The sequence below is a fragment of the Lepidochelys kempii genome, chromosome 7 (genome assembly GCF_965140265.1).
Source record: "Lepidochelys kempii isolate rLepKem1 chromosome 7, rLepKem1.hap2, whole genome shotgun sequence".
Taxonomy (NCBI): Eukaryota; Metazoa; Chordata; order Testudines; family Cheloniidae; genus Lepidochelys; species Lepidochelys kempii.
Window position 1 is genome coordinate 126,110,317 of NC_133262.1, and position 26,052 is coordinate 126,136,368.

General features: G+C 57.2%; 2 protein-coding genes across 4 annotated transcripts; one reads left to right on the forward strand and one right to left on the reverse strand.

Moving 5' to 3' along the window:
* The first annotated feature begins 453 nt into the window (after positions 1-453).
* On the forward strand, positions 454-18,903 carry ENTPD7 (ectonucleoside triphosphate diphosphohydrolase 7). 3 transcript variants are annotated; one of them, XM_073354670.1, is made up of 12 exons: positions 454-702; positions 4,610-4,792; positions 7,872-8,077; positions 8,351-8,501; positions 8,940-9,043; positions 9,558-9,614; positions 10,190-10,338; positions 10,421-10,587; positions 12,263-12,587; positions 14,204-14,289; positions 14,411-14,572; positions 14,999-18,903. In XM_073354670.1, exons 1-12 carry the CDS (start codon positions 695-697, stop codon positions 15,225-15,227), a joined length of 1,827 nt encoding a protein of 608 aa, XP_073210771.1. In that variant the 5' UTR covers positions 454-694; the 3' UTR covers positions 15,228-18,903. The 3 variants fall into 3 exon arrangements, with proteins under 3 accessions (XP_073210771.1, XP_073210773.1, XP_073210772.1); XM_073354672.1 differs by lacking the exon at positions 454-702 and adding an exon at positions 853-864; XM_073354671.1 differs by lacking the exon at positions 454-702 and adding an exon at positions 2,342-2,370.
* A 311-nt stretch (positions 18,904-19,214) lies between these two features.
* On the reverse strand, positions 19,215-25,648 carry ATP6V0E2 (ATPase H+ transporting V0 subunit e2). Its single transcript, XM_073354675.1, has 4 exons — positions 25,476-25,648; positions 25,330-25,377; positions 20,660-20,811; positions 19,215-20,261 (listed from the first exon to the last, which is right to left on the reverse strand). The coding sequence occupies exons 1-3, from the start codon at positions 25,577-25,579 to the stop codon at positions 20,718-20,720; spliced, it is 246 nt and encodes an 81-aa protein (XP_073210776.1). The 5' UTR covers positions 25,580-25,648; the 3' UTR covers positions 19,215-20,261; positions 20,660-20,717.
* Between the last annotated feature and the right edge of the window lie 404 nt (positions 25,649-26,052).

Here is a 26,052-nt window from a genome sequence, read left to right on the forward strand (position 1 = left end):
CTTGGTTGGCTCTTGCTTCGAGGGCCAACGCAACTGTTATTTGTTTGAAAGCCCCTGATTGGTTCTTTCATGATGGTGACGCCCGGGGAGGAAGCCGGATAAGCGTTAGCTCGTACCGCGATTGGCTGAGAAAACCTAAAATAGAGCGCGTATCTTCAGATGACCCCGCCCAAAGGGGCAGAATCACACTGCGGCCCCTGCGATTGGACAGCGCTCCGGTGACATTCGCCAATGAGAGGGAGCTACTGATCTGAGATTCGGTGTCTGATTGGCCACGACCGTGACGCAAGAGGAACTGCTGGGCTCCGCCAGCATTGTGATTGGCTCCTCACGCTGTGGGGGTGGGGTTCCGGCGCCGAACAGGGCACGGATTGGGTTTTGGAAAGATGGACAGGTCCAATATGATCCATTCAGAGGACGAACCTTGGGGAGCCCCTCTTCCCTCATTGGCTACTTGCTGTCGCCTTCGTGACGTGGCCGCCGCTGTGCTCGGCGCAGCTCGCGGCGCGGCTGAGGGGAGACGCGCTCGGGACCGGCTGCGGGCGGGGCCCGCGGAGCTTCCTGCCCCTGGCTCGGCGCCCGGCCCGCGCCCACCAGCCCGGCGGGGCGATGCCTCTGCGGCCCGCCGCGGCCCCGGGCCGGGCCAGGGGGGAGGGGAGGTGACGCGACGCGGCCCGCAGCGAGAGCGGGGCCCATGGCCAGGTGAGTGCGGGGGGGGCCCGCGGGGGGACGGGGCGGGGGGGGGCCATGGCCAGGTGAGTGCGGGGGGGGGCCCGCGGGGGGACGGGGCGGGGGGGGCCCATGGCCAGGTGAGTGCGGGGGGGGGCCCGCGGGGGGACGGGGCGGGGGGGGGCCCATGGCCAGGTGAGTGCGGGGGGGGGCCCGCGGGGGGACGGGGCGGGGGGGGGGCCATGGCCAGGTGAGTGCGGGGGGGGCCCGCGGGGGGACGGGGCGGGGGGGGGCCATGGCCAGGTGAGTGCGGGGGGGGGCCCGCGAGGGGACGGGGCGGGGGGGGCCGCACCGAGAGCAGGGCCCATGGCCAGGTGAGTGCGGGGGGGGCCCGCGGGGGGACGGGGCGGGGGGGGGGCCATGGCCAGGTGAGTGCGGGGGGGGGCCCGCGGGGGGACGGGGCGGGGGGGGGCCATGGCCAGGTGAGTGCGGGGGGGGCCCGCGAGGGGACGGGGCGGGGGGGGGGCCATGGCCAGGTGAGTGCGGGGGGGGCCCGCGGGGGGACGGGGCGGGGACGGGCCATGGCCAGGTGAGTGCGGGGGGGGCCCGCGGGGGGACGGGGCGGGGGGGGGCCATGGCCAGGTGAGTGCGGGGGGGGCCCGCGAGGGGACGGGGCGGGGGGGGGCCATGGCCAGGTGAGTGCGGGGGGGGCCCGCGGGGGGACGGGGCGGGGGGGGCCATGGCCAGGTGAGTGCGGGGGGGGCCCGCGGGGGGACGGGGCGGGGGGGGGCCATAGCCAGGTGAGTGCGGGGGGGCCCGCGGGGGGACGGGGCGGGGGGGGGCCATAGCCAGGTGAGTGCGGGGGGGGCCCGCGGGGGGACGGGGCGGGGGGGGGGGCCATAGCCAGGTGAGTGCGGGGGGGGGCCCGCGAGGGGACGGGGCGGGGGGGGGCCGCACCGAGAGCGGGGCCCATGGCCAGGTGAGTGCGGGGGGGGCCCGCGGGGGGACGGGGTGGGGGGGGGGCCATGGCCAGGTGAGTGCGGGGGGGGGGCCCGCGGGGGGACGGGGCGGGGGGGGGCCATGGCCAGGTGAGTGCGGGGGGGGGGCCCGCGGGGGGACGGGGCGGGGGGGGGCCATGGCCAGGTGAGTGCGGGGGGGGGGCCCGCGGGGGGACGGGGCGGGGGGGGGGCCATGGCCAGGTGAGTGCGGGGGGGGGGGCCGCGGGGGGACGGGGCGGGGGGGGGCCGCACCGAGAGCGGGGCCCATGGCCAGGTGAGTGCGGGGGGGGGGACGGGGCGGGGGGGGGCCGCAGCGACAGCGGGGCCCATGGCCAGGTGAGTGCGGGGGCGGCCCGCGGGGGGACGGGGCGGGGGGGGGCCGCACCGAGAGCGGGGCCCATGGCCAGGTGAGTGCGGGGGGGGGGCAGCCCGCGGGGGGGGGGCGGGGGGGGGGCCGCACCGAGAGCGGGGCCCATGGCCAGGTGAGTGCGGGGGGGGGGGCAGCCCGCGGGGGGGGGGCGGGGGGGGGGCCGCACCGAGAGCGGGGCCCATGGCCAGGTGAGTGCGGGGGGGGGGCCCGCGGGGGGACGGGGCGGGGGGGGCCGCACCGAGAGCGGGGCCCATGGCCAGGTGAGTGCGGGGGGGGGGGCCCGCGGGGGGACGGGGCGGGGGGGCCCGCACCGAGAGCGGGGCCCATGGCCAGGTGAGTGCGGGGGGGGGGCCCGCGGGGGGATGGGGCGGGGGGGGGCCGCGGGGCCCGCGGGGAGACGGGGCGGGGCCGCCGACCCTGGGGGGCTGCCCGGCCCCGGGGACACGCCAGCGCTGCCCCCACCAGGCTGCCCGCGGCGCCCCCGGGACTGTGTCGGCGTGCGGCGGGCTCCCTGCCTCGGCGCTTCCCCAGGGCCGGCCCCGCCGCGGCGCCCATGCCAGGCCGGGCAGCGCTGGGCGGCTCCGGGCGCTGGGAGCGGGGGCCGCGGCCGCGGTGGTGGCAGAGCAGCGACCCGGGGCCGGTGTCCTGACCACTGGGCTGTTCAGCCGCCCGCCCGCCGCCGCTTGGCTTTGCTGTGGCCAGTCGGGGCGGGACGCCCTTTGGGGTTTGCGGAACCTAAGAAGAGCCCGGTGCCTGGCTGTTCCTCGCGCCTGGCGTCTCTTCTCACCCGCTCCTCACAGGGCCAGCCACGCTTTGGGGTGAGGTTGAGGTGGGATCCCTTGGCTTGTGGGCGCAGATGTCGGAAGGTGCGAGCAGTCTTGTTGCAGTCATGTTGGTCTCAGGATGTGAGAGACACGGGGTGGGGCGGGGGGCGTGTGTCTTTTGTTGGTCCCACTTCTGTTGCTGAGAGAGATGAGCTTAGGCAGGCAGAGCTCTTCTTCGGGTCTGGGAAATGAACTCAAGGTGCCTCAGCTACATACAAGATGGAACAGATTGTTTAGCCTCAGTAGTTAACACACATTTCAAGGTTAAGCCTCCCTCCCTCCCTCCTGGCCCTCAGTAGTTAACACACATTTCAAGGTTAAGCCTCCCTCCCTCCCGGCCCTCAGTAGTTAACACACATTTCTCCAGTCATGGGTGCCAGGACGGTGGTGGGGAGAGGCTGTGCGAGCTGGTTTACATGGATTACAGATGGTTGTAATGAGCAATCAACACTCTGTCCTATTGCTCAGAAAATGAGTGAAGCGCATGGAGAACAATTACATTACACTAATGCTGCTACTTACTAGAGTCTCCATCTTCCAGCAATTTCCTTAATGCTATTTTCCTTAACAATACTTCTAGAGTAAAATCAGAGTCTGCACATACATTTTAGAGCACTCTGAAATATTAACTCTTAAACCAGAAGTGTTGCTCTCAGGCAAAACTTCCAGAAAACACCCATGCAGAACACAGGCAAGGAACAGCTAATGTGCTGAACGCACAGTCTCCAAAAGCTGCAAAGGCAGGACTCAAACTCACAGTTCGTGGGTGCTGCTCCAGATTAGTGGCCACCCACTTACTCTGCTGTCCAGGTCCCTGCAAACACTCTGGCTTGCAAGAGCCTCGTCCTGCTTCAAAGGCACAAATGACTTTCTCTAGCTTATCGGTTTTGCTCAAGCCACGTTGTAGGTCCAGCATTTCCCCCTGAATAGCTTTAAAAATATTGTTTCCCAAAGGGGCAGTGAGTGTTTGACAAAAGCTATGATCAATCCTGAGCAGGTGATAGCAGGTTGGGGAGAGTCAGAGCCATAGTTTGAGCCCCAGATTTGCAAAAAATTTGATGTCACATGTTTTTTTGGGGAGGAAGGGAAGGGCGTCTGTGTCTTGGGAACCCCTTGCTTCAATGTCCTCCTGTTTGGGTTGCTACCCTTACTCCAGCCCCATGAGGCACAGCAAATTTCAAGACCATCCAAGTCAACATTTGGATTTTAGACCACTTAGAAAATTTGGCTATTAAACAATAAGCTAGTCTCAGCCTTAACTATAGTGATGGTACTGGTACTTTTCCTCTCATGAGTGAGCATCTTATCTCAAGGGTAGCAAGGATCCAATGCTGATGGGAGTGGGTGTGACAGGGAGGAAATTGCAGTGGAAGCTGCAGGGTGGGGTAGGGGAAGAGTTGGGGATTCAATTGGTGCGTATGGGGTGGAAGGAGGAGGTATAGGAGAAATCAGGGTGTTTAAAAAACAAACCAACCCCCAAATCCACACACTAGCATATGTATAACTGACAGACCATCACACCCCAGTGTGTTATACACCCCTTCCTGCCGCCTTAAGGTGTGGACAGTGCTAAGCGCACTGTGGGAGCCAATGGCAGGCTGGACAGTGCATCTGTACCTATGAAGGAGGGCCTGGGGACATTTCTGGTAAGTGAGTAGGAGGCAGTGTGGGCTTGAGGGCCCTGTAGGGTCCTCCCAGGTACCTGCTGGCTTTTTGTGCTCTCACTGCTCCCTTCTGTCCTCTTTCAGAATCAGCATTTCCTGCCTGTGCCCAGCATCATGGCATTTCACTGTGCCCCTGGTGAGCCTGTGTCCCCGTCAGCGACTGGCCCTGCTGGGACTCTTTCTTGGAGTCTGTCTCCTGCTACTCATGGCAGCCACAGATCTGCGCAATTGGGGCTCCTCTCCCCCCCCAGACAAGCAGTTTGAGAGGTGAGCGAGCCCTGGGTTTGAGTCTTTTCTCTGTACCTGGCAAAGGAAGAGGAGCTTGGCATCGTGGGCATTTCAGAAATGTGGTGAAATGACAAATTGGTGGGACGCTGTATGACTTAGAATTAGATTATACAGGCAGGACAGATTATGCCATGAAGGCAGGGCAGCAGACCAGGACACAGAGAAGATTCTGCAGAATCTAGCAAGAGAGAATTTTTGAGGGGAGAGGGCCACACAGCAGGATCTGTACAGCTACAAATCCTAACCCATAAGAATGTGATTATACATGTCGGGTTAGCAGCCTCCTGCCCGGGGACTGGAGACTGAATGCACGAAGTGGAGAGGGATCAAAGTCTAATGAAACCAGTAATAATGTGTGACTTGGTATAAGCTAGTGAAATGTCTCAGCAGGACAAGGTTTAGAGAAGCCATTTGTTGAAACCTTAAACAACTGCTTCTTGAAACCACTAGTTCCAGAGCACACAAGGAGAGAGGTTATTCTCACCTTAGTCCCGAGGAACATGCAACAGCTGATTTAAGGAGGCACAGTTGATCTACTAAGCGGTCTTGACAACAATATAATCAAGTTCAGCATCCTCAGGAGACAGAGGGTTGGGACAATAAACTTCAGAAAGGGGGATTTACAATAAAATAAAATACTCAACAATAAAAAAATAAGGAAATGAAATTCCTTAGACTGCCCAGAAGCTGCTTACACACGTCCCCCTCTGTGTATAGACAACAGCTCATAGTAAATTGTTCAGAGAAACAGAAACATTGTACTAGTGTAGGGAGCTCTGTGTCTTGCTTTCACTCTTTGCTCAGAGCTGTTGCCTTCGTCCTCACTAGCAGTACCTCCTCTGGGGTTTATCAGGCAGATGATCCTGCCAGGTGCATGTGTTTGACTTCGTCGCCACTTAGCCCTTTCCTGTTAGACTTCTGAAGAACGGCACAGATGACAGAAATGTTATGCAGTTTACTTCTCATTGGGTGACCCCTGGTCTTGAGTCCCGTATCTTCCCCATAGATGGGTAGCATCTAGCAAGGGAAGTGTGGTGCTTTGCATTCATCCACAGTTCCTCTCCAAGATGACATTGGAATTTAAAGTTAAAAGACCCTTGGTGTTCTGCTTGGAGTGGACTAAATCCCTCAGCAAGTCTACCCAGCTTCTTCTTTCTCCAGACACCAATTCAGTGGACAGCGCTGTTCCCAAGAGTACTATGGATGTCCAACTGCATGTCACATTGTATCTGTCACCTGGCTGGCCTGACACTAGAAGGCAACACTAGGCTGTCGCATCAGCCTGTCTCAGGAGTGTCTCCACAGCTATGTGCAAAGCTGCTCTGTGGTCCTCTTCCCCCAACGTCCCCAAGCATCAGTGCTTGCACTGGCTACCAAGGAGGAGTCCTGTTTCAGCCCCTCCACCCTACAGAACTCGTTTCCACAATAGAAAGGCCAAACTCTCCGGCCCCCAAGAAAAGCTTTGTTCTCTCTTGGGGAGTCCTGTATTAGCAGTTGGCCAACCATGGGCACAGGGCTGTGTCCCTAATTGCTGCTCCTGCACGTTGAATGTTGTCTGAAGTTGCCCTTGAAAGAAGGGATTTGCTCCTTTCTGGGTCTGTGTTTCTACGTATGGATTAAAGAAAGCCCTGTGTGGAAAGTTCAGGAGGGGGTGGCATGTGACTGATATGAAACTGCCGTGCTATTGTTGCTCTGGGGGAGCTCCAGGGGTCTCACGTGGCGGGGCTGAGAGGCCAGAGTGAGTCCTACTGGAGCAGCATCTCCAGAGACACAGGCTCACAAGGTCAGTAATTTTCCCCTCCCTTGTCAGAGTGCCGAGGGCTCTGGCTGTAACACAATTACCCCAGAAGGGCCAGTGAGGCGCCAGCTCTGTGCTGGGCAGTTCCACTTTCAGCACCAGCTTTGGGGCTCAGGGAAGGGCAGGCGTGTCCCACAGTGCCGCTGTAATTGAGTTGAGGTTGTTTATTGTCCATATTATAGCCCCGGGGTCATCGGAGCCTCATGGAAGCGGATGCTCTGGATTGGATAATGGTGCTGAGCTAGGGCATCCTAATTCTGTTATTCCTTTTACTAATGGAAAGTGAAGCTGCAGCCCCCTGGTTCTGCCCTGACTGCGCACATGTGGGCAGCTAGCATTGCGCTGACTCAGCCAACGGGCACAGCTGCATGTGCAGCCGGAGGGGGGGCTTGCGAGGGAAAGGATCAATCAGCCATATTGATCTCCTGCCCTGAGGATCCAGAAGAGCTCGTCAGTGCCCTGAGGGAGTCTGGAGCTTTCTTGCCACTTTGGAAGCAGAGCTCTGAGGGCAAGTTCTTTGTGCAGCATCAGCAGAGCCTACAGCATAGGCTAATGAGGAGAGAAGGCCCCGTCAGTCTGTGGGTGGTTACACCTGTCCTATGGCCTCTGGAAGGACAGACCAGACATTGTGTGGGGGCAAAGCCCTCCTAAGGTTCGCTGTTAAGTTCATGTCCCCGGACTCTGCCATCAGCCACGGCCAAGCCCCTACAGTGCCCTTGTCTGATGGGTGTATGTGTGTAGGGGGGTGACTCCTCCCTGACTCCTACAATGACTGGTTGATGTTCTGACCCCTGATATTCAGTCCCCCCCTCGTAGCCTCCAGCCCCCATGTGGCTGATGCCTAACGGTTGGTGCAAACACTCGGTCCAGTAGACACCTCTCCTGGCTGCTGGGCTGATGGGGGCTGGTGTCCGAGGAACCTGCCCGGCTACAGATGCTGTGAGTGGAATTTCCCCAGCACCACAACTGCCCTGACTGCATGGGATCCCTCCCAGTGCCCCCTGGGTGGAACTGAGTCCTTGCTGGCTTGTCCCATCTGCTCTCCATTCTCCTCCCCTGTGCAAGGCCTACCCAGGTCTCACCCTTAGGGAGGCAGAGAGCTACACGTTATCGCAAGGCAGTGTTGTGTGGAACAGGCTGGCTCCCAGCGCTCATGCTAGCCTGATCCTGGTCATGCTCATGTTGCTATGGGGCTGTGCCTTGGGTGGCCCTCTGCTCCTCCTGCCTATTGGGCTGATCCTCCCTCTTCCCCTCTCCCAGGTACCTGGCAAGGGTGGGAGACCTGGAAGCTACAGACACAGAGGACTCAACGCTGAACTACGGGATTGTTGTTGATTGTGGGAGCAGTGGCTCCCGGGTCTTTGTGTATTTCTGGCCACCGCACAATGGGAACCCTCATGACCTGTTGGATGTCAAGCAGATGAGAGACCGGAACAGCCAGCCCGTTGTCAAGAAAATCAAGCCAGGTCTGTGCCCCCTTCTTCCCTACGCGAACCCAAGCAAGGGTTGGGGATGGATCACTTGCTTTTCCCTTCATGCAGGTGGGGACAGGGCTGGTGAAGGCCATGCAAGTGAAGGAGCTTGTCCACCCTGCAGTCTGGGGCAGTGATCTTGTCCCTTCGCCTCCCTCAGACTGGGGGGGCAGTCCCTGCGCTGTGTCTAAGTGACAGAGCTTTGCTGCCTTTCTATGTGTGTATGTGACACTGATTTCTTACTTGTTTTCCCCTTTCCCCATGCAGGGATCTCCGTGCTGGCAACAACTCCTGACCAAGCCAGTCACTACATGCGCCCGCTGCTTAGCTTCGCTGCAGCTCATGTGCCGGTAACGAAGCACAAGGAGACTCCGCTCTACATCCTGTGCACGGCGGGCATGAGGCTGCTGTCTGAGAGGTGAGTGCCCCCCAGTGCACCTTGCTTATGTCACTGGGTTCCACCAGCATTAGGGGCACCCAGTCACTCGGCGAGCCAAGGAGGGCAGGGAGTTCGTGAGAGAACCCTGGTGCCACGAGCAAGGGAGAAAGGCGCATGCTGCTCCTGAGACCACCCAGTAGGTGTGCTGGGGGAGAGAGGATGGCTTGGGGAGCCCAGGTGTGGAGACAGAGGGGAGGCTTCAATCCTGGGAGGGTGTGGATGGGGGTGTTGGAGTCACTGCAGCCTTTGTGATGAGGGGCAACATTTCAGTCTCAAATGAAGTAGCTAAAATCCCAATCCCCTGGCTCCAAACCAGAATGGGCATGTTGAGGGGGATTCATTGTGCCTTAACCCAAAGGGAAGGAGAGTCAGCCATTGGGCAGGATACTCACTGCCTGTCTCCTGTACCCTCCGTAGACAGCAGGCTGCGATCCTGGAGGACTTGGTGAGGAATGTGCCCCTGGAGTTTGATTTCCTTTTCTCCGAGTCGCAAGCTGAAGTGATCTCAGGGAAGCAGGAAGGTGGTAACAATATCTAGCTCCTTTAATACCTAAACATGTGTTATGAGTAGGGAGCCTGGGGGAGATAAGACTTCACCAGGTGCCTGTAGGAAGAGGCTTGGCTGCTCCCTCCTGGGGAGTGTGGTTCTGGGGGCAGGTGGTGCTAATTATTATTTTCAGGAGGAGGGGCCGGATGCTGGAGTGGGGACAGTGCTGTACAAGCATTGTGGGAGCCCTGGTGCATGCTCTGAGATGGTCTCACTCTGAAGCCAGACAGCATAGGCAGGGTGAAGACGATGGGTCTTTGTACACTTTATTCCCTGCCACTGAGCTGATGGTGCAGACTCACCAATCTGCTGGGCTCTGCGCTCCCTTAGGCCTGATGAAACTATCCTGTCAGATGCTGAAAGAACCCCCCGAGTGCTGGTCCTTCTCCAGTCTAGGGACTGCAGATTCCAAGAGCTAACTCTGGCTCCAGCGTCCCGGCTGCTGCGGGCGCTTTGCCTAACCAACTGGTTTGTGTCCCCCCACCTAGGGGTCTATGCCTGGATTGGGATCAACTTTGTCCTGGGGAGATTCGATCACGAGGAGGGTGAGTCCAGCCAGTACCTGCGTCTCTCTCTAGCCTGTGGGGCTGGGGTAGGTGGAGCTCTGCTGGAGTGAACCCAGCACCCAGAGCAAACCAGGGCCTGGCATGTTGACAGTCCAAGGCAGCAGACCCGCCACAGGGGAGGGAGAGTCCCTGAGCCTCAGTGAGGTGGGGAGAAGGAGGTAGTAGAGAGCTGGGGGGTCAGTAGGGATGGTGGAGCAGGGATGGGAGGGGGCGGGGCAGGGCAGGGCAGTAGAGATGGGATGAGGTGGTGTGTTTGGAGTTGGTGTCTCAGGATGTTGTAGGAGCAGAGGCTTGCAGAAGTGGTGGAATCTCTTTAGTTGCTGTCAGCCATTTATGCCACTTTGTGGAGCTCCCTGCATTAGGCAACAACCAGATGGGATCCTGGCCCCGTCCCTGTCCCCAACACAGTTCAGTTCCCAAGGCCCTGACCTGGTGGGGAGGGAGGCTGCCATGTGAGATTGGTTCCTGGGACCCTGTCGGTAGCGTGCAGAGCAGGAGGCTGCCCTGTGCACTTTGGTCCCAGGGTCCTGCTAACATACTTCTGTGGGCTGCAGAGGAGGATGCGATGATCACTGTGGCCCTGGGGGGTCAGGCAGAGTCCCTGGTGCGGAAGCGGACGGTGGGGATCCTGGACATGGGTGGTGCCTCTCTGCAAATTGCCTATGAGGTGCCCAGCATAGAGACCTTCTCCTCCCCACAGCAGGTGCGTATCTTGCTGGCAGGGCAGGAAAGCAGCCCTTACGGTCCCCAGGGTTGGCCCTGCTGCTCACCCCTCTCTGCCCTAGGAGGAGGCTGCCAAGAGCCTGCTGGCGGAGTTCAACCTGGGCTGTGATGTGCAGCACACAGAGCATGTGTACCGTGTCTATGTCAGCACCTTCCTGGGCTTTGGGGGCAACTTCGCACGGCAGCGCTACGAGGAGCTTATGCTGAACCAGACTCGTGCCCACAACAGGTAATGCTGCCCCAGGATCAGCAGACCCCCACTGGTACCTGCCTGCAGCGGGGAGTTCCTCAGAGGTCCCAGCCCCTGGAGATGTAGGGCCTGTAACTGGAGGGTGACCTCTGTGAGGTCTAATCTCAGCACTCTCTGCAGAAGCCTAAAGGGTGATGGTGTAAGATGACTGCTTTAAAATGGCCCCTCTTAGTCTGCAGGGCTACTCCTCATGGGTATGCATCGGAGCTGGAGGTCCTGCTATCTCTGAGTATGTGGAGGCCAGCACGTGGGCAGTCAGGGTTCTATGGGCTCTGCTAACAACCACTGGCCCTGCAGGGCCAGCCCAGCCTGTGCGGGGCTGGGTTCTACGTGCTCCCATGGAGATCAGCCAGGGCTTGTGGGAAAGAATCTCAGCTCCAGCTGGAGGAGCATGTCCAGGGCTCACTGCCCTTGTTTTTATCTGTTTGGGGGACTCCCCAGTGCTCACCCAGGGTACCTACCTGTTCTCATGGGATGCTCTCCTGTTGCATGGGATCTTCCTGAGGGTGATTAGCTGTGGTGTTACCCTCCCTCCAGCCTCCTCTTCTCCAGGCAGCCGACGCCTTGCCTCTCCAGCCCATCCTCTCCTGGGATTGATGCCGGGTGCCTCCCTGCAGCCCATGCCACCTATTTCTGGACCCCACCATGGGCTGGGACGGCACCAGGGCCCTCTGCAGAAGTTGTGGACTGGAGTGGGTATTTGCTCGTTTCAGTCAGGGTGGGATTCTCCAGCAGGTTTAGGCAGATGGGCGATGAGGCAGCAGCTAGTGCAGCTGTATGAACGCATGTGGTCCTAGCACCCAGAGCACAGCGCTGCCCCTCCCAGCTTCCCAGTACCCACCGCCCCCTGGAGGCGGCTGTGCCTCAGTTCCCTCCCCTCCCTCAACCTGGCCTCTCCCACGTCCCCTAGTGGGATGACCCAGCTGCAGGAGCCCACGTCAGCAACTCTTCTCCTGCTCCTTGCTGACCCAGTCTCTCTCTCTGATGTTTCTCTCCTGCTCTCCATTTCTCTAGTGCCTGTCTTGGAATGCCATGTGGAGTTGTAGCCAGGGCCAGACACACTCAGTGCCCAGAGCAAACCTCCCTGCCAGAGCTTCAGGGATAGTCTAGTGCCGGTAACCCTGTTTCTGCCGCCGAGGCCTGGGGCTGTGTTCCTCCCATTGGGTGGGCAGGGTGTCCCTTTGCACAGCTGTGTGCTCTTTGCTGTGTGTGTGTGCGTGCCCAAAGGCAATGTGTGCTTGTCAGGTTGGGAGGATCAGCCCAATAGGCAGGAAGAACAGAGGGCCACCCAAGGCACAGCCCCATAGCAACATGGGCATGGCCAGGATCAGGCTAGCATGAGTGCTGGGAGCCAGCCTGATCCACACAACACTGCCTTGCGATAACGTGTAGCGCTCTACCTCCCTAAGGGTGAGACCAGGGTGGGCCTTGCAGGTGTGTCCAGCAGCTTGGGGTGTGTAGCAGTGGGCTGCGCTTGTTGGGGTGTGCCCAGCTGGGCTGGGGGAGGGGGAATGTGGCTCTTAGCAGGGGGTGACTCTGCACTCGGGGTTATTCCCAGTGGCCGGGGCAGTGAGCACATGTGCGCCTAGCAGGGGGCACAGCTCTGTCAGTGCAGAGCCCCGTTAATCAGTCTCTTCCCTGGCTCTCGTTCCAGGCTGCAGGGCCAGCAGATGGGGACAAGTGCCGAGACACCCTTTCTGGATCCCTGCCTGCCTGTGGGGCTCGAGGACACAGTAGAAGAGGGTGGCCAGACCCTGCATGTCCGAGGGCGAGGAGACTGGCAGGCCTGTGCACAGCTGCTACACCCTCTGCTGGCAGGGGTCAACGGCAGCCAGGCCTCCCTGACCCACACTTACCAGGCGCCCATTGACTTCAACAACAGTGAGTTCTACGGCTTCTCTGAGTTCTTCTACTGTACTGAGGACGTGCTGCGTCTTGGGGGCCGCTACCGTGCACCCAGCTTCACCCGCGCTGCCCAGGTGAGAACTGCCCTGACCTAATGCCCGGGGGGTGGGGACCGGGCTGCACCTGGATGGTCACTCTGCCCAGGTGAGCACCACCCTGATCCAGGGGATTAGCTGGGGGATGAGCATGTTACTTTGTGCCCAGATTCACTTGTTCCACCCTGACCCTTCTCTAGCTCCTGTGGGGATCCTTCCCTGACAGGGTTACTGGCCTGGTGGATGGGGGTAGCAATAGATAGGATTTCTTGATTTTTAGTGAGCCTTCTGGTGCATTCTCATAAACAAACTAGGGAAATGTGGTCTAGATAACGTTACTATAAAGTGGCGCACAACTGGTTGAAAGATTGTTTGCTGTCGAACTGGGAGGGCATAGGTATCTATTGGGGTCTGCCCTTTGTCTGGTGCTATTTACAATGTTCATTAATGACTTGGAGCAGAGAGTGTGCTTATAAAATGTGCAGATGATACCAAACTGCGAGGAGGTTGCTGGCACTTTGGAGGACAGGATTAGAATTCAAAATGACTTTGACTAAGTGGAGAATTGGTTTGAATTCAACAAGATGAAATTCAATAAACAAGTGCAAAGTGCTTCATTTAGGAAGGAAAAATGAAATGCACAACCAGGAAATGGGGACTAACTGGCTAGACAGCAATACTGCTGACAAGGATTTGGGGGTTAGAGTGGATCACAGATTGAGAATCTATAATATGCAGTTGCAAAAAAGGCTAATCTCATTCTGGGGTGCATTAACATGGGTGTTGTAAGACGCAGGAGATAATTGTCCTACTTTACCTGGCACTGGTGAAGTCTCAGCTGGAGCACTGTGTCCAATCCTGGGCACTATGGTTGAGGAAAGATGTGGATGAAGTGGAGAGAGTCCAGAGAGGAGCAACAAAAATGACAGGTTTAGAAAGCCTGACCTATGAGGAAAGGGTAAAATAACAATTGTTCTCCATGTCCACTGAAGGGAGGGCAAGAAGTAACGGGCTTAATGTGCAGCAAGGGGGATTTAGGTCAGATATTAGGAAAAACTTTCTAACTATCAGGGTAGTTAAGCTCTGGCCTAGGCTTCCAAGGATGGTTGTGGAATCCCCATCACTGGAGGTTTCTAAGAACAGGTTTGACGAATACCTGTCAGGGATGGTCTAGGTCAGTGATCCCCTGTGCGGTGCCTGTGGGTGCCGCAGTGCCCGCTGGGGCATTTACATGTGCCCGCCTAGTGAGAAGGGAGCGCTTCCGCCAGACAACCCGCCTCCGAGGAGCGCGGCCGCTGGACAGCCAGCCACCGAAATGACGCCGCTTCTCGGTGGCATTTCAGCAGTGACGCTGCTTGATGACGCCGCTTCTCGGCGGCATTTCAGCAGCTGGTTGTCCGGCGCCCAACACACCCTTCTGGGAACATGAATATGCTATAGCACCCGAAAGGTTGGGGACCACTGGTCTAGGTTTCCTTGGTCCTGCTTCAGTGCAGGGGGCTGGACTTGAGGTCCCTTCCAGCCATACCTTTCTGTGATTCTATCTGCTGTGCCGGTGTTACCTTGTGCCCAGTGTCACTGGTGCTGCCCTGTGCCCCGAGGGAGGGGGCACCAGTCTCTCCACTGACAGTGCACTCTCTCCCTTGCTGCCCCAGGATTACTGCAGCCTGAGCTGGTCAGTGCTGACTCAGCGGTTCCAAGAGGGCCTGTACTCACCACACGCAGACCAGCATCGGGTCAAGTAAGGAGCTTCCCCTCACCACAAGCACAGTTGGGGCTCCTGTCAGTGTGTCTAGCACCAGGGGCTCTCAGAAGCAGGAGGCCTGGTATCTGGTTGACTGTCCCATGTGCTCTGTCTGTAGGTATCAGTGCTTTAAATCTGCCTGGATGTACCAAGTCCTTCATGAGGGTTTCCACTTTCCCCTGGATTACTCCAGCCTGCACACAGCCCAGCTGGTGTACGACCGCGAGGTGCAGTGGACCCTGGGAGCCATTCTCTATAAAACACGGTTTCTGCCACTCAGGTAAAGCAAATTTGAGGTGGGAGCCCAGGGGCTGCCCCGCAGTGCTTGGCCTGCAGAGGGGGATTCATAGATTCCAAGGACCGAAGAGACCATGGTGATCATCTCATCTGAGCTCCTGTATAGCACAGGCCAGATAACGTCCCTACAGTAACTCCTAGAGCAGAGCTTTGAGAAACATCCCATCTTGATTTAAAACTTGTTCCAGCTCGCAGTCACACACCAGCGCGAGCTCCTGGCTACTCCAGTCCCAGCAACGGCATTGTAGGGAGCAGGGCAAAGGCACTGGCCCTAAGGGGAGAGCCTGACCTCTCCCAGCAGGGGGCACTAAGTGCTGGGAGTAAGACAAGGTGCATGTGCTGCATTGCCACCTTTCTTGGTAATTCTTCAGTGGCGGGTGCTGACCTCTCTTCCTTTCTCCCCGCCTAGGGATCTCCGGCAGGAGAGCAGCCGGCAGGCCCACAGCCCCTGGCTCCGCCTCTCCTTCGTTTACAATCACTATCTCTTCTTCGTCTGCATCCTGGTGGTGCTGCTGGCCATCATTCTCTACCTACTGCGGCTGCGCCGCATTCACAGACGCCAGCTGCGCTCAGCTCCGCTCAACCTGCTGTGGCTGGAAGAGGTGGTGCTGTTGCCAGGCCAGGAACTGGGGCCCTAATGCTGCCACAGCCCAGGAATCCGTCTGAGCCACAATTCAGCCTGCTTCTAGCTCCCAGTTCCAGCATCCGAACTGGAACCTAGGCTGGATGACAAGTGCCCAAAGTCTCCTGTCAGGAGGTCCATCATCTCCCCCTCCTAGAGCCAGAACCAGTGTCCGACAGGTCCCGAGCAGCACAGGACGTGGCTCTGGTGCTTGTATTTCTGACCAACACAAAGGCCTGGAGGGGCTTCCTGCTGAGGCAGGAGAGGTGATACCCACTAAGAGGTGGCATCAGCAAGGCAGAGCTAGCACTTCCTACGCATGGAAGTGTAAAGGCAGCACAGTTGTAGCATTTCCTCTGATCTGCTATCTTGCAAACCTGTGGAACTCACTGCAATAAGATATCAGTGAGGCCCACAGTTGGTAGAATTCAGAGGATGACTAGACACTTGAAGGACCAACAAGCACAACTGTGGTTCCCTCTGAAAAGTCAATCCTAAAGGACTTACAGGTGCCTAAGCCAGCTTCTGCCTGCGAAGGAGCAGGGAGCCCTAGCCCCTAAGTCTCTGTCCTTCTGCCCTGTTGGGGACACAGAGGAGCCCCTGCCCCTCCTGTCTTCACAGACAGGCTGCACCCTTTGCTCAGTTTTTCTCTCCAAGGGGACGAGACTGGGACCTGGAACCTTGGCCCTGGCTTTATGTTCAGGCTGTGCCTGCAGCAGTCGGAGAATTGGCTGGAGCTGGCCAGCCAGCATGATGGGCTTCCTTGGGCACTACCGGCCAAGCTGTCACATCAACTCCCTGGAGCCAAAGGGCCAGAGTCCCTCACCTTATCTTATCATAGAATATCAGGGTTGGAAGGGACCTCAGGAGGTCGTCTAGTCCAACCCCCTGCTCAAAGCAGGACCAATCCCCAACTAAATTATCCCAGTCAGGGCTTTAAGCCTGACCTTAAAAATATATAAGGAAGGAGATTCCACCACCTCCCTAGGTAACGCATTCCAGTGTTTCACCACCCTCCTAGTGAAAAAGTTTTTCCTAATATCCAACCTAAACCTCCCCCACTGCAACTTGAGACCATTACTCCTTGTTCTGTCATCTGCTACCACTGAAAACAGTCTAGAGCCATCCTCTTTGGAACCCCCTTTCAGGTAGTTGAAAGCAGCTATTAAATCCCCCCTCATTCTTCTCTTCTGCAGACTAAACAATCCCAGTTCCCTCAGCCTCTCCTCATAAGTCATGTGTTCCAGTCTTCACAGAAGGTGAGGAGTTTGACCCAGCACAAAGGGCTGAGCAGCAGAGAGTCTGTTTCCATTGATGTGTCCTGTTCCCAAGCACCCAATGGGGTGCCTCATGGTCCATAGGGCATAATGCCCCAGTCTGAGCCATGGGGTCTCTCAATTTCAGACAGGGGTCAGTACTTGGAAACTGCACAATTCTGTGCTGAAGTGGGTTTCTTCTCCCTATGCCCCTATCCCAGTTTTGGGGCTTTAAGCCTCTCTCCAGCCCATCTCTGTTTGGTAAAGAGGTGCACAGACCCAATACTGCATCCCTGCAGCTCTCACCCTAAGGAGGGGTGCTGTTATCTCAGATTACATTTGATATCTTGTAAGGGCTGATAAGACACTGGCCGCAGCAACAGGACTGGAAGGGCCAATAGCTTGTTCTCTGGAAGGGGAGGCAGTACTTGTCCGTGGGTGGGCAGGGGCCTTCCTCATTCCAACCCTATCCCATGCTCATTTGCTGCCAAATCACTTTCCCTACCAAGGGCAGCAATCCCTCCCCCAGCCAGTGCTGGCTCAACTTGGCCATGGAACCCCTGCTGTAACCTGGCTCCGGAGGTTAGCTCTGGAATTCTTCTGGCTGGGACTGCACTGGGTCTCTGCAGGGGTTCTGAGTCTTCCGCGACAGCCAAGTCCATGTCTTCAGCCTCCAGGCCCTGCAGAGACTCCTTTATGGTGCAGGTGGTCAGGCAAAGAGCATGTTGGTGCTCGCCTTCCTCTGCCATGACTAGCAGCTTTTTCCTCTAGCCTAGGGGGTCTTCCCCCCCCAGCCTCTCAGAGCGGCCAGTTTTCTGTCAGAGCTGCCTCCAGACCTGAAAGCTGCTACCAGTGAGAATGGAGCCTCTGCTACACAACCCCATCTGTGTGTACAGGTGGTAGAGTTCCCATGGGTGAGCTGGAGGCTGGTCCTGGCAGAAACCACCAGAATCTGAGACATCCTGGACTACAACTGGGTGGATCCCCAAGCGCTTGGTCAGTGCATGGGGCTTTCCACCCTGTGCATACTGCAGGGGGTGGGGGAGGCCTTGTTGCCCACCTCTTGAGTTTTCTTGAGTGGATCCTGTGAGAGGGTGCTCCCTATCCATCCCAGGCCCTCCAGATCTTTTCCGTGGGCCCCCCCCCTCGATGATCTGAGCCAGCTGCATATTATGCAGCCAGTTCAATTTCAAACCATGCCAAGGGAACAAGCATACATGCTTGTGCTCCACATTTCACTTCCACACCCTCGTGTCCTGCCCTGATATCAAGTGGTGTGACTTGGGAACCTCCCCCAGTGGGCCAGCCTCTATTCCACACTGGTCTCACAGTCCCCCAGGGATATTGAGACCTCCTGGCCCTGGACAAAGTGGCCATGTACACCACCAGGAGGATGCTGGATGAGGGGATGCTCTGTGACTGGGACCTATTTCTGGTCCTCCCTAGTCTCATGCATCCAGGCAGAATTCCTCTGGGCAGCACCCACTGGCTCCCTAGACAGGTTTGAGGGTTCTCTGCTCAGTGTCCCCATCTAGAACTCCTCTCCCATCCCTGTTATTCCTTAGTTATCCCCTATATTCCTTTGGATCCTTGGTCCAGTGGTCCCTCTCAAAAGGCTGAGGGAGGGGCCTTTAGACACAAGTGGTCTTGCACCCACCTGCCTCCTGGAAATTCCAATAAGGCCTCCTCTCCTTGAGCTGGGCTGTACATCCACTGTTTGAACCCACTTGGATTACTTGAACCCCCCCACTCCAGTTACTAGAGCAATAAACAATCTATTGACCACCCACAACAGCCTCTTTGTCCATATATGTGCTGATCATGTCCATGCTCACTATGGTCTTTGCTGCAGGACCTCTTCCCCTCCATGCTCTGTGGGAAGAGACCCCAGGTGGAAGCTCCACCCAGTCACAGATGCTGTGTCTCACATCAGCTGTTTGCAGCTATCAGCACATGCTGTTGTCCCAGGTGCTCAGCACAACATGGGTAGCTCTGATCCAGGCTGCACCTGCTGACATGATCACTGCAGAGGGCACAGGCATGAACGGCTGACACCCAGGGACAGGAACTGCAGTGTTCCACCAATCCCCTTAGAACAGCTAGGAGGGGGAGTAAGAAATCAGAGCAGCATAATGCCTTGCCACCAGGTGTCCTTCAGCTAGGAGGGATAGCTGCCTTCCCCAACCCAGCAGGGCACGGGCAGGGGCCTGCACCCGAAAGGGGTTACTGAAATCACATAGCCATTGTTATTACGAGATCAAAGTAGACCTGAGACACAACTGTGCTCCCACAGCTGTTACGGGAAGGCAGCTGCACTCAGCTGACACCGCCTCCACCACACACAGTGTTGTGAAGACCCAGGCTCCACACAGAAACAGCACCATGGTACTCAGAAGTAGCAAGAAGGGTAGATTTCAGAGTGGCAGCCGTGTTAGTCTGTATTCGCAAAAAGAAAAGGAGGACTTGTGGCATGCATCCGATGAAGTGAGCTGTAGCTCACGAAAGCTTATGCTCAAATAAATTGGTTAGTCTCTAAGGTGCCACTAGTCCTTTTCTTTTTAAGAAGGGTAGAGTATATTCTGCATCCTCCCCGAAACAGTTCCCATGCTAAGTCCAGGCAAGGCCCACATTTCTTCTCCCCTGCAGCAAGGCCAGCTTGGGGGCAGGGGAAGGAAGAGATGCTGCACCTAGGGCTTTTCCTAGACCTTTTGTCAGTGGCAAGAGAGACCAGAGTTGCTGCTGCCAGAGACACTTACTAGAAAAACATTTATTTTCACAACACAAATTTACATACCAAACAAGACAAATAAATACACTGTAGTTAACCAATAACTATGGGAAAGGGAGGGGTAGGCCGGGACACTGCCCAGATTATCAGCACCTGCCCCACAACCAGAACACGCAAGAGGGGGTGGGCGTGGCAACCCTTTGAACAGAGAAGAGCCTGGTGTCTGTGGTACCAGCTCCAGGACCAGGATCTCTGAGAGGCTCAGGGGGAGGGAAAGAGGAGTCCTCTCCCTCCAGACTGACACAGGAAAGTCCCACCCTGACCTACCCACTCACCATGACTTCTAGCAGAGCACTCCCTCCCCATGTCAGTATCCTATTCCTCAGGACTCGCCCTCCCAGAAATAGTCAACAATGGCCACCAATCAGAACCTATCTTGAAAGCAGGGATGCTGGTCCAGGTACCTCACCCCGAGGGGGCTCAGTATTCAGAGGATGCCTCGGGTTCTGGTTCTCACATGCGCAGGCCCAGAGGATAGAGGCTGCCAGGACCAGAAGAGGCCTAAGATTCTATGGCTGGTTTGGGAACAGGTTTTCATGCAACAGGAATCATGAGGATAAACTCAGGTCTCCACTCCCTCCTTTAAGGGCTAAACAGAGGCAAGTGGTGCTGCTCCCAGGGGTCCTTGTATCTGTCCTTTAAGGGAAGGGGTACGGGTGGTCTTCAGCACCAGCCAATTCCCTGGGAACCAGAGCTCAACCAGCCACCATTTCAGAATCCCTCCCACACTAAGGAGGTGGGACTTTCCTCTGCAGTGCCTGGCTCAGAAAAGGGAGCTTAGGCCCAGCTCTGCTAGGGGAAACCCTACTTCTCAGGGCCCATCTTGGGGTGGGGATCATGCCTCAGACAGGGCTGCACAGGTGGCCCTTTGCTTTTTGGTTCCTCGATGCAGTGGCTCAGGTGTGGCGCTGCAGCTGGTCCGACCTGGGAACCAACTCTGGCAGGGTCTGGCAGGACAGCACTGGAGGGTGCAGAGGATGGGGCAACATCTGGATTTCAGAAGGAGCTGAGAGAGAGAGAGGGGGGGGCAGATGTTTAGTGCCAAACTCTTTCCCACAAAGGGGACCTAAAGAGCCACCCCAGGGAGAGGGAGACCCACTTACAGGGGAGAAAGACCCTCTCCTGGCTGAATCCAGGGATCCTCTGTTTGGCTCCAGAACAGAGCACTAACAGGCAGCCGCAAATCACCTTCCCAAGGAGCCACTGACAGAAACCAAACCCAACCAGAAACTGCCCGGGCAGCTGCAGAGTAAAGCACCCCAGCTTGCAAGACTTCATTTTGGTAAAGTAACTCCTGCCCCCATCCCAAACCATGTCAGGGCAGCAGGTCAAGGGAGGGCTCTATACCACAACCCCCCCACTCCCCAAGTCCAGGTGGTTTGTCCCACAGGAGGCTCCATTCACCATGATATATGGGTGCTGATCTCATGTCCTTCCTGGTACCTTCTGAACTGGCAACAGGTCACTCCCACAGGAAGCGCACATACCAGATGGTCTCATTCTTCAGCTGGGGCCCAAACAGGGGGTTTGCCTGAGCCAAGATGGCTATGAGCCAGCTGCAAAGAACAGACAGTGAATGACTCTTCCCCCGTGGAGACCAGCAGGAGCTGTCAGGTACTACAGAACACCCCAAAGGGAAAGTACTAAGGGGGCACGTGTGGTTCAAACTCAGGGTTTGAATCTGGAGGTGACAAAGAGTGAAGAAGTGTGCTAGGCATCTGAGTAAGAAGCGAGAGGAATTGGAAATTACAGGCTTAGCTACAGTGCTGTAATGCCATAGTGCAGATGCTTCCCACAGTGACAAGAAGGGGATTACCCACCACTGTAGGAACTCCACCTCCCCACACAGCGGTAGCTAGGCTGACCGAAGCATTCTTCCAGCAACCTAGCCATGTCTACTCTGGGGGTTAGTTGGCATAGTTATGGTACTCGAGGGTGTGAATTTTTCACACCCCTGAACACCACAGCTACGCCAATCTAAATCTTAAGTGTGGACCAGGCCTTGCTATAGCTGGTATTACTGAGACCCTGTGGGTCAATTCACATGACTGGAAGGTTAAAGTCACTGGTTACAACCTCTTATAAAAGACAGAGCGGCTAAAACAGGAGTGTGGGGGAAGTGGCACTCTACCTCAAAGACACTGTTATTCATAACTCAGAAGCACAGGTTCTTGAAGGTATCCATGTGCTAACTAACAAAGCCCAGGATGGGGTACTGGTGGGGTCTGTTACAGAACATGGAATCAAACCAGAGAACAGGAGAAGTTACTCTTTAGGCACCTGTGTGTAAGGTGTGGGGGAAAAACTGTTGTTGTACAGGGGACTTCCCTGGGGGAAATCTGGCTGTGTGAGCCCTCTAGCATAAGAAAATCTTAGAAAATTGTATGTTTTAGAAACTAACACAGAAGATGTATTGCTCCCAACATGAAGTAACTACTTTGAACCTCAGTAGGATGGATAAAGATCAATCAATCATTGGACTGGAAGTTGGTGGTCACCTAGGAGACTAGTGATCATGATTTGATTATAGTCATTATGGACAGAGGACAGTCCCAACTGGTAATTTTTATCTGTGTCTGTCTGACAGCTTCAAAAGGGCTAATTTCCCAAATCTGAGGAAAATTTTAGACAGAAAAATGTGAATAAAAATTAAGAGTTTCTTTATGAAGAGCTTAGATGTCCAAAAAACCCACAATTCCATAACCAATAAAGTGGACAACTTTGGCTAAAAGCTTATCCTGGTTCAGTGGGAAACTGCAGGCAGACATTAGAAATTTATATAAACACACTGGGAGAGAGGGGGAAATGGGGAAAACAGCAATTGATATAAATTAGTTATGAAGTGTAGAAAACGCATAAGGGAAGCTGAAGACTGCGCAAGAAAAAAATCCATAGCTGGCATGAAGAAGGTACATTAGCAATAAAAGAAATCCTAACAATGATCCAGGCCCATTACTTGAGATGGTAAAAGACAGAAGTGTTCAATCAATATTTCTGTTTTTCTGCCCCACTGATGTTCATTTTAGTAAGTTTTGCAATATCAGGGAAATTCCAGAAGAGCGCTAATGTGCTAAAAGGGCAAGTGGGATTACCTAGGAAATTACAGGCTGGTTACCTTGACATCAGTCACAGGCAAGCTAATGGAAAAGCTGATACCACCTCAAATCAATGAAGAATTAAAGTTAATGCCAGTCAACATGGTTTTATGGAAAACAGGTTTGTCAAATAAACCCAACTTCATTCTTTGATGAGATTACAAGTTTGATTGATAAATGTAAACACATAGTTGTAATATACTTTGACTTAGTACCACATGACATTCTGATTAAAAAACTGGCACTATACAATATCTGTAGAGTACACATTAAATGGATTAAAAACTGACTGAGAAGTCTGAACAGGCAGTTGTCAATGGGGAATCATCTTCAAATGGAGGCGTTTCTAGCGGGTTTCTGAGGGACCGGTTCTAGGCCGGACACCATTCAATGTTCTTAATCAAAAGCATGGAAGTAAATATAAAAGCACTGCTGAAAACCTGCAGAAGACACTAAGATTGGCAGAATGGTAAATAATGATAAGGACAGGACAGTCAACTAGAGGGATCCGAATCACTTGATAAACTGGGCCCAAACAACCTGCATGTTAATGCAGCCAAATGCAAGGTCACACCTCTAGGTACAAGGTGTGCAGGCCATCATGTAGAATAAATACAAAACTAGAGAATTAAAGTGAGCTTAAGTTTGGTTAAAGAAATGTGTTGTAAGAAAGGCCCTGACTAGCAAGTAAAAGAAAGCAAGAGTTATAAGGGCAGAAAGAAAGAAGTTGGGAGGACTTCCGGTTCAAAGAATAACTGATGAGATACGGGCATGTTACTAAAAAGAAGGTCTCTGGTGATAGGGGTGACTGCAGATGATTTTAAAGAAGACAATCTGTCTTAAAATGAGCTGACATGGCCCTTCCCAACCCATATCAGTGTTATCTTAAAAGTAAAACCTATGTGAACCCAGGTGCAATGGATAATCTGTTACTTATTGAGCATGTGCATAATCGTCTAGTCAAGCGAAGGCATCTTCAGTGGCATGATGTAGTTCTTCTAGGCCAGAGGTGGCCAACCTGTGGCTCCGGAGCCCCATGCGGCTCTTCAGAAATTAATATGCGGCTCCTTGTCTAGGCACCAACTCTGGGGCTGGAGCTACAGGCGCCAACTTTCCAATGGGCCACGGGGCGCTCACTGCTCAACCCCTGGCTCTGACACAGGCCCTGCCCCCACTCCACCCCTTCCCGCTCCCTCCCCTGAGCCTGCCTTGCCCTCGCTCCTCCCCCCCAGAGCCTCCTGCATGCCACAAAACATCTGATCAGAAGGTGCAGGGAGGGAGGCGGAGGCACTGATTGGAGGGGCTGCCGGTGCGTGGGAAGCATTGGGGAGAGCTGACGAGGGGCTGCTGACATATTACTGTGGCTCTTTGGCAATGTACATTGGTAAATTCTGGCTCCTTCTCAGGCTCAGCTTGGCTACCCCGTTCTAGGCCACTGCTGAACAAAATTGGCAGGCATTCTTCGACCTGTGTCATTGTCTGTGTTGCTCTGCGGCTGCACAAAGGGCTGTCACGAATGCCCCAGCGATACTGGTTGGCTGCACAGAGACCTTGCCTGGTCTGGAACCTGTTCAACAGGGACCATTGACGACGGGGCAGGTCAAAACCAGGCAGACAAATTGTGTGGTCAGCGACGAGAGACTGGTTGGGGATTATGACATTCACCTATTCCTCTCGCAGAGTGTTTCTGTCCTAACATCCTGGCCTGGCAGATAAGACCATAATGGGCGACGTGACAGCAAACGTGCAGCTGGTGGTTTAAAAAGGTCATTGTGCAGCGGCAGGCTTGAATTGGCGCGTACTTTCTCCAGTAACTTGCCAGTGGCAACCTTTCATCTGATATGAGGAAGAGCAATTTTGCTCAGAACTGGAAGCCATGGGAATAGAGTCGGATGCAGGGTGCTGGAGACGATACGCATGGCGGCATGTAACTGCGTAGCCACCAGACTGGTGTGTAGTACTCCACCGCTGAATAGGAGGTGGCAAGAGCTGATGTCCGCAAAGTTGGAGCACGAGCACCCCACGACGAACCTGCTAGTTTGCTAAGAAGATTGTCATGTGTCTTAACTGTAGTAAGATGAGGCCCTTTTGAAACACAAACCCTTAGATCAGAGGCCCGGTATGAGGCCTAACGCCTGAACTAAAGTAATGGTCAAGACTCTGCTAACATAAAGCAAAGTTAAGCTGTGAGCCAGAGGCTACTTCAGCCTGCTCAGTTTAGGGAAGCCAGGAAGGAGAGGCCAGCTGACTGCAGCCAGGAAGGAGAGGCCAGCTGACTGCAGCGTCAGGAATCTTCGCCAGCAGAAGACACCAGGTACCAAGAGGCTCATCTACCCGGCTGAGAGCCGCAGAGCGGGTGGGGGCGGACAGGCCCGTTCACAGCGGAAGAGCAGGTCCGAGCGTCCCCAGCGAAGCGGCGGAGTCTCCGTCTCCTCACGCCCCGCCTGGCGGCCCCGGACCGGGGGGATGTTAGGGCTTTTCTGGGGGAGGGCGGGTCAGGCGAACGTCCCTCTGCTCCCACAACTCGACGGATCCCACAGCGCAGGGCCCGGGGGTCCCGCCCGCCAGCGGGGCCGCCCTGAGCCCGGCGAGGGGCCGACACACCCGCCAGCGCCCCCAGCCCCCCCCGCGCCGCCGCCAGCCCCCCGCCCCCGCGCCGCGCCCCCCCCCGCCGCCAGCCCCCCGCGCCCGCCGCCAGCCCCCCGCGCCCGCCGCCGCCAGCCCGGCCCGCCCCCCGCGCCCCCCCCCGCGCCGCACCCCCGCGCCGCCGCCAGCCCCCCGCCCCCGCCGCCAGCCCCCCGCGCCCCCCCGCGCCGCCGCCAGCCCCCCGCCCCCGCCGCCAGCCCCCCGCGCCCCCCCCCCCGCCGCCGCCAGCCCGGCCCGCCCCCCGCGCCCCCCCCCGCGCCGCACCCCCCCCCCGCCGCCAGCCCCCCGCGCCCTCCCGCGCCGCCGCCAGCCCGGCCCGCCCCCCGCACTCACAAGAGGTAGCAGCACACGGCGCCGGTGACCAGCATGGTGATGGTGACCCTGCGGAGAGAGAGGCCAGTTAGCGGAGGCGGCGGGGCGGACCGGACCGGACCGGACCGGACGGGGGAGGGGCGGCGGCGGCAGCCCCGGGCTCTTACCCGCGGTTGGGCCCCTTGGGCACGAACCAGGGCGCGGCGACGCCCACGAGGCCCCAGAAGGCGGAGAAGAGGATCAGCGGGAGCGCGAAGCTGTGCGCGGTCATGGCGGCCGGGCGAGAGAACCGAGCCTCCTCAGCCCCGCCAGCGCAGCCACCGTAGCGAGCCGCGGCCCCGCCCCCTCGAGACCCATTGGCCCACGCAGCCGCTCGCTCCCGCCCATTGGCGCAATCGGAGATCACTCGGCCGGTTCATTGGCCGGTTGCCGGGCTGCGGGCGGTGACGTCAGCGGGGGGCTGCAGCGGCCTGGGCCGGCCGCTAGGGGGAGACGGGGTGGGGCCCTGCGCGTCCGCCCTTCCTCGGGGCGGGGGGGGGGTCGCTGACAGCGCGTGCGCAGTGCCGGCTCCGGGGGGGTGGGGGGGTTCCTGGCCGGGTCCGGTGAGAGCCCGCGGGGAAGGGGCGGGGCTCCGTGGACCGGCTGCGGCCGCAGGAACAGCCGGGAACCCGCCGGTCCGCCAAGGGGCGGGGACCTGCCCCGCGCCGCGCCCCCGCCGCAAGCGGGGCGGGAGCAGCCGGGCCA

Excerpts from the sequence above, each read along its gene's own strand:
- ENTPD7 (XM_073354670.1), top strand. Across the intron at positions 12,588-14,203 it reads GCTTCACCCGCGCTGCCCAG|GATTACTGCAGCCTGAGCTG; the intron begins GTGAGAACTGCC and ends TTGCTGCCCCAG. Across the intron at positions 14,573-14,998 it reads ACACGGTTTCTGCCACTCAG|GGATCTCCGGCAGGAGAGCA; the intron begins GTAAAGCAAATT and ends CTCCCCGCCTAG.
- ATP6V0E2 (XM_073354675.1), bottom strand. The coding sequence starts at position 25,579 with ATGACCGCGCACAGCTTCGCGCTCCCGCTGATCCTCTTCTCCGCCTTC. Across the intron at positions 25,378-25,475 it reads CCCAAGGGGCCCAACCGCGG|GGTCACCATCACCATGCTGG; the intron begins GTAAGAGCCCGG and ends CTCTCTCCGCAG. Across the intron at positions 20,812-25,329 it reads GCCGTGTGCTGCTACCTCTT|CTGGCTCATAGCCATCTTGG; the intron begins GTGAGTGCGGGG and ends TGTTCTTTGCAG.